This window comes from Cervus elaphus, chromosome 5 (genome assembly GCF_910594005.1).
Source record: "Cervus elaphus chromosome 5, mCerEla1.1, whole genome shotgun sequence".
Taxonomy (NCBI): domain Eukaryota; kingdom Metazoa; phylum Chordata; class Mammalia; order Artiodactyla; family Cervidae; genus Cervus; species Cervus elaphus.
The window spans coordinates 73,867,051-73,874,742 of NC_057819.1; the positions used below are offsets into that span (position 1 = coordinate 73,867,051).

The 7,692-nt window shown below is 37.3% G+C and overlaps 1 protein-coding gene across 1 annotated transcript; it reads right to left on the minus strand.

The window, feature by feature from the left end:
• Window positions 1-933, minus strand: LOC122693356 (olfactory receptor 5W2-like). The gene has a single exon (XM_043900863.1). It carries the CDS (start codon window positions 931-933, stop codon window positions 1-3), a length of 933 nt encoding a protein of 310 aa, XP_043756798.1.
• Window positions 934-7,692: the final 6,759 nt, after the last annotated feature.

Below are 7,692 nucleotides of genomic sequence, written 5' to 3' on the forward strand. Positions count from 1 at the left end.
TTAAAACTGTCTTTTATGTTTTAGCTTTTCTAAGGCATCTTTCACATCCTTGTTCCATAGACTATAGATCAGAGGGTTTATCTTGGGAATCACAAAGGTATAAAACAATGAGGTAATTTTGTCTTGATCTAGAGTGTAGGAAGAACTGGGTCTAAAATATATGAAGAGTACAGTTCCCTGGAAAGTTGCCACAGCAGTTAGATGGGAGGTGCAGGTGGAGAAAGCTTTTAACCTCCCTTCGGTAGAGTGGGTCTTCAAGACTGCTAGAATGATATAACAATAAGAAACAAGGACTCCTGAAGTGGAGCTTGATTCAACAAAGCCAAAAATAGTGAATAATGTCAACACACTGACCCATGTATAAGAGCAGGAGAGAAGGTAAAGTGGGGGTAAGTCACAGCAGAAATGGATAATCTCATTTGACTCAGAAAAGCACAAGCAGAATGCTAATGTCATTTGTATCAGAGCATCTGTCATCCCCATCATGTAAACCCCAGCCATGAGCAGGGAGCACACTCTGCTGGACATGCTGACTGCATAGAGCAAGGGGCTGCTGATGGCCTTGTACCAGTCATAGGCCATCACTGCCAGCAGGAGACACTCAGAATCTGCAAAGGTACAGAAGACCAAGAATTGCAGAGCACAACCATAGAAGGGGATTGATTTGTTCTTGGCTAAAAGGTCTATCAACATCTTGGAACCAATTGCTGTTGAATAGCAGAGGTCACAGAAAGAAAAACAGCTGAGGAAAAAGTACATGGGTGTGTGCAGCCTGGGATCCAACATAATTAAAATAATCATTCCAAGATTTGCCAGAAAGTTAATGAGATAAACAAGAAAAAACAGGATAAGTAGGATTACTTTATTCCCAGGGTTATCAGTAATTCTGGAAAGTATGAATTCAGTTAAGGATGAGCAACTTCCTCTTTCCATTCTTCTATGCTCTTCTCTAAATTCTTCAGGAAATGATCAAGAAAATGATACAGACATGTGTATCACTTCTGGATGTTTACAGTATATTTGTAAGGAAGAACACAATTTATTTCTGCAATTTTCATTTTGTACTCAGAAAATGACTTGGTCAATAATCACTCTTTAAAGAGGAATTGCTATCTACCTGATAATAATATAAATATGTGAGATAGGTAGTTGAGGAATTTGCTCTGAATCTACATGTTGTTCCCAAAGTATTTTACAATCTACAAACTAATTACTCTGAGTATAACCTTTCTTGTTTCAAGAACATTTGGATGAATTAATGTCTCATTACATCGTCAAAACAATGTGAAAAAAACAACAATGTTAGAAACACCAGGCTATAAGAGAGACTAGCATTTTCTATGCTTGAAAAATTTCCAAGCATACAAAATGTGTTTACATTTTTATGTCATTCAAAGAACAATTTAAAATGTTTATGTATTACTATTAGAATAAATTATTACAACATACACTAACAACAATGAAGATTCCTAGAATGTCAACATTCACTCTTGCCATCTCCTGTTTGACCACTTCCAATTTGCCTTGATTCATTGACCTAACATACCAGGTTCCTATGCAATATTGCTCTTTACAGCATTGGACCTTGCTTCTATCACCAGGCACACTGGGACTTAAATCCCTATGCTAGTGTGTCTAGGTTTTGACAATATACAAACACAGCATTAATTTTTTTTCTGCTTCTGTGTATACCCCTGTGAATTCAGAAACAGCTTAGCAAAGTCTGAACTTTTATGTTTCAATATTGTCACCAAATTAATATGGTCTGAAGAAAACTGCACAAGCTATTTAAGGTGTTCCTAACAGTTACCCTCTATCTGCTCAAAAAGATGCACAACTTGAGAGTTGTGAGTTAAATGTTATTTGGTGTAAAATGAGGACTGCATCCTGGAAGACAACATCTCAGGTAGTTCTGAGAGATTTCTCCAAAGAGGTACTGGGGGAAAGTCAATACAAAAAATTTTGATGAAGGGGGAGTTCAGTGTAATCAAGTGCTATTTTACAAAAGGTTTTCTGCTAATCATAAGGAACTAATGTCCCCGTGAAGGGATTTAGCAATTTTCTAGATATGAAGAGATGCAAGGATTAGGATCATAAAATAAGTTCCTGAAAATATCTAGCTATCTAAAGACCTGTTCCACCATTTTCCCTAGGGAACAGAGCGCCTCACTCTCCACCCTGAATTCCCCTCAGGGGGTGTCAGCAGCTGCAGCAACACAGGGTTTAGTCTCCACAAAGGCAGATGGCAAATGCCCTTGTTGTTGTTCAGTTGTTGGCAAAGATTTTGGCAAGTGCAAAGAGATCCAACCAGACCATCTTAAAGGAGATCAGTCCTGGGTGTTCACTGGAAGGACTGATGCTGAAGCTGAAGCTCCAGTCTTTGGCCACCTCATGCAAAGAGTTGACTCATTGGAGAAAACCCTGATGCTGGGAGGGATTGTGGGCAGGAGGAGAAGGTGATGACAGAGGATGAGATGGCTGGATGGCATCACCAACTAGATGGAGATGGGTTTGAGTAAACTCTGGGAGTAGGTGATGGATAGGGAAACCTGGCGTGCTATGATTCATGGGGTCACAAAGAGTCAGACACGACTGAGCGACTGAAATGAACTGAACTGACTGAATTTGTAGTTGACACCTCCATCAATATTCTTCTTCTTCTAGTCAGAGGAAATCTAACAAAAATCAAATAGATCCCTCTTTTCCAAATTCTTTGGATTGTTCATTGTGTTTTAGGTGTATTCTCTGTTACTACCTCATGTGGGATATTGCTACACTTTGATCATATTTATTTTTATTGAAATGTTATACACACACACACACACACACACACACACACACACACATACCATAAAACTCACTCTATTCATATAAATAGTTCTTCGGGTTTAAATATATTTTCAAGGTTGCTCACCCATCACCATTATCTACTTCTGGAACATTTGCATTAATAAGACACTCATACTATTATCTGTCGCTACCTCTTCTTCCCTCCCCCAGGTCTGGCAACCACTAATCTGCTTTCTGATTCTACATAATTGCATATTCTGGCCATCTCACATAAAAAGAATCATGAAATAATGTGTGTCTATGTATGTGTGTCTCCTGTCAGGTTTCTTTTCTTCAGTTAAATGTCTTTAAGGCTAGGTCATGTTGCTGAATGCATTGGAATTTTGTTTCATTAAATGGCACAGCAATTTTGCAATTTATATAGATACAACACATTTTATTGATCCATTCTCCAGACGGATGAATGCTGGCTTGTCTCTACTCTTTATCTATTATGAATAAAGATTTTTTTTTAACATTTATGTCAATGTTGCCTTTTAAGGCAACCTTCAAAACCAAACATCAGCTTATTCCCATCGTTCAATATCATACCGATTGCTTACAGTGAACAGCGTCGGATTTTTGATCTCCAAAGAAGAAGATTTAGCTTCAGGGCCAGAGACCAGGCTTGACCACTCAGAGCTTTTGTGCGGCAGAAGTTTTATTCCAGTGAAAAGGACAGAGAAACCTTCTGACACAGACATCAGAAGGGGGCGGAGAGTGCCCCCTCACTAGTCTTATCAAACCCTAATGTACTATAGTCCGAAGTCAGGCAGGTTGATTCCTCCAGCTCCATTCTTCTTTCTCAAGATTACTTTGGCTATTCGAGTTTTTTTGTATTTCCATACAAATTGTGAAATTATTTGTTCTAGTTCTGTGAAAAATACCATTGGTAGCTTGATAGGGATTGCATTGAATCTACAGATTGCTTTGCGTAGTATAGTCATTTTGACAATACTGATTCTTCCAATCCATGAACACAGTATGTTTCTCCATCTGTTTGTGTCCTCCTTGATTTCATTCATGAGTGTTTTATAGTTTTCTATGTATAGGTCTTTTGTTTCTTTAGGTAGATATACTCCTAAGTATTTTATTCTTTTTGTTGCAGTGGTGAATGGTATTGTTTCCTTAATTTCTCTTTCTGTTTTCTCATTGGTAGTGTATAGGAATGCAAGGGATTTCTGTGTGTTAATTTTATATCCTGCAACTTTGTTATATTTGTTGATTAGCTCTAGTAATTTTCCGGTTGAGTCTTTAGGGTTTTCTATGTAGAGGATCATGTCATCTGCAAACAGTGAGAGTTTCACTTCTTCTTTTCCTATCTGGATTCCTTTTACTTCTTTTTCTGCTCTGATTGCTGTGGCCAAAACTTCCAAAACTATGTTGAATAGGAGTGGTGAGAGTGGGCACCCTTGTCTTGTTCCTGATTTCAGGGGAAATGCTTTCAATTTTTCACCATTGAGGGTAATGCTTGCTGTGGGTTTGTCATATATAGCTTTTATTATGTTGAGGCATGTTCCTTCTATTCCTGCTTTCTGGAGAGTTTTAATCATAAATGGGTGTTGAATTTTGTCAAAGGCTTTCTCTGCATCTATTGAGAGTATCATATGGTTTTTGTCTTTCAATTTGTTAATGTGGTGTATTACATTGATTGATTTGTGGATATTAAAGAATCCTTGCATTCCTGGGATAAAGCCCACTTGGTCATGGTGTATGATTTTTTTTTTAATATGTTTTTGGATTCTGTTTGCTAGAATTTTGTGAAGGAGTTTTGCATCTATGTTCATCAGTGATATTGGCCTGTAGTTTTCTTTTTTTGTGGCATTTTTGTCTGGTTTTGGAATTAGGGTGATGGTGGCCTCATAGAATGAGTTTGGAAGTTTACCTTCTTCTGCAATTTTCTGGAAGAGTTTGAGTAAGACAGGTGTTAGCTCTTCTCTAAATTTTTGGTAGAATTCAGCTGTGAAGCCATCAGGTCCTGGGCCTTTGTTTGCTGGAAGATTAAGACAGTATGATACTGGCAAAATGACAGAAATATAGATCAATGGAACAGAATAGAAAGGCCAGAGAAAAATCCACGAACCTATGGACACTTTATCTTTAACAAAGGAGGCAAGAATATACAATGGAAAAAAGACAACCTGTTTAACAAGTGGTGCTGGGAAAACTGGTCAACCACTTGTAAAAGAATGAAACTAGAACACTTTCTAACACCATACAAAAAAATAAACTCAAAATGGATTAAAGATCTAAATGTAAGACCAGAAACTATAAAACTCCTAGAGGAGAACATAGGCAAAACACTCTCCAACATGAATCACAGAAGGATCCTCTATGACCCACCTCCAAGAATATTGGAAATAAAAGCAAAAATAAACAAATAGGACCTAATGAAACTTGAACGCTTTTGCACAACAAAGGAAACTATAAGCAAGGTGAAAAGACAGCCCTCAGATAGGGAGAATATAATAGCAAATGAAGCAACAGACAAAGGATTAATCTCAAAAATATACAAGCAATGCCTGCAGCTCAATTCCAGAAAAACAAATGACCCAATAAAAAAAAAATGGGCCAAAGAACTAAACAGATATTTCTCCAAAGAAGACATACAGATGGCTCACAAACACATGAAAAGATGCTCAACATAACTCATTATTAGATAAATGCAAATCAAAACCACAGTGAGGTACCATTACACGCCAGTCAGGATGGCTGTTATCCAAAAGTCTACAAGCAATAAATGCTGGAGAGGGTGTGGAGAAAAGGGAACCCTCTTACACTGTTGGTGGGAATGCAAACTAGTACAGCCACTATGGAGAACTGTGTGGAGATTTCTTAAAAAACTGGAAATGGAACTGCCATATGACCCAGCAATCCCACTTCTGGGCATACACACTGAGGAAACCAGATCTGAGAGAGTCACGTGCACCCCAGTGTTCATCGCAGCACTGTTTATAATAGCCAGGACATGGAAGCAACCTAGATGCCCATCAGCAGATGAATGGATAAGGAAGCTGTGGTACATATACACCATGGAATATTACTCAGCCATTAAAAAGAATTCATTTGAATCAGCTCTAATGAGATGGATGAAACTGGAGCCCATTATAGGGAGTGAAGTAAGCCAGAAAGATAAAGACCAATACAGTATACTAACACATATATATGGAATTTAGAAAGATGGTAACAATAACCCTATATGTAAAACAGAAAAAAGAGACATAGATGTACAGAACAGACTTTTGGACTCTGTGGGAAAAGGCGAGGGTGGGATGTTTCAAGAGAACAGCATCAAAACATGTATATTATCAAGGGTGAAACAGACCACTGGTCCAGGTTGGATGCATGAGACAAGTGGTCGGGGCTGGTGCACTGGGAAGACCCAGGGTGGAGAGGGAGATGGGAACGGGGATCAGGATGGGGAATACATGTAAATCCATGGCTGATTCATGTCAATGTATGGCAAAAACCACCACAATATTGTAAAGTAATTAGCCTCCAACTAATTAAAAAAAAAAAAAAAAAAAAACCTAATGTACTTTTACCAAACCCACTCCCCCAACAGACATCTTAAGTTAACAATGTTAAAACTAGGAAATGGCATCCCACTACAGAATTCTTGCCTGGAGAATCCCAGGGACGGGGGAGCCTGGTGGGCTGCCATCTATGGGCTCACACAGAGTCGGACAGGACTGAGGTGACTTAGCAACCTAGCAGCAACCAGACACATTCCCACAGCACAGGTCTTAGGACAACAAGATTAGTCACAAGGTTCTTGTTAAGAACAAGAAATATGTCCTTAAGCAAGATGCATCGTTGTTACCTAATCATTAGTACAGAGCTTAAGGAAAAACACACGCTTGAACAAGATGAGTTGCTTTGTATAATCATTAGCTCTGGGATTAAAGAAAATATGTGACTAAGACAAATCCCCAGACTCCTTATCAACCTATTTAAGAATTCACTCTCTCAGTATCACCCAAGGACACTTAATTGAATCTGTGACTTCATCACATTATCTACTGTGTATGTTCTTTCTTGAGTTACATATTTTTCCATAAAATATGTCTACTGCATTTAAGTCTTTAGGAAAAAGTTTTGTTCTTATTATCTCTATTTTCTAAAATTGCTAATACAGAAATTGCAAAACTAACTGCTTTCTAGACATTTATTGCTAAGTATTTCCATCTGTTAAAGTGGATAATACTGTACAAAGGATAGAAACGTACTAGATTTGGGATTTTCCTTACTGACATTATTCATACATGCAAGGATGACTCATTTAAAAATTGTTGGTGGGTTTAATTATTTTCTAAGTAGGTTTAATTTTTGTTTTCTTAAATAATTTGTCTGATATTATCCATACTAGATTTGCATAATTAGGAATATTGGAAATTTCTTTTTTTCTATAGAAAAGTGTTGGAATATACTATTATATTAGTTTCATATGTATAGCTTAGTGATTCCATATTTTATATTCTCCATATATAGTTATAAAATATAGTCTATATTCTCTGTTTGTACATCATATCTTGTATCTTATTTATTTTATATCTAATAGCTTAGTTACCAGCAGGGGGAGGCTTGAGGGAGGGAATGATTTGTGAGTAAATCAGAGGGAGGGTTACATCATCTTGGTACCTGTCATGAGAGATTGTAGAGCCTAGCCCATCTTTCAACTGAATATTTCATTGTGGCTTCAGTCAACATGCAGAAGAAAAATGATAGCAAAAAAATGGACCAATAGTCATTATTTTAAGTCATGTAATTTTGAAAAAGTGTTTATGTAGCAAAAGATAACTAGAATAGTAAGAGTAAATACATCAGAGAGAAACATCTCCATAAAATATAAAGAAAGTATTT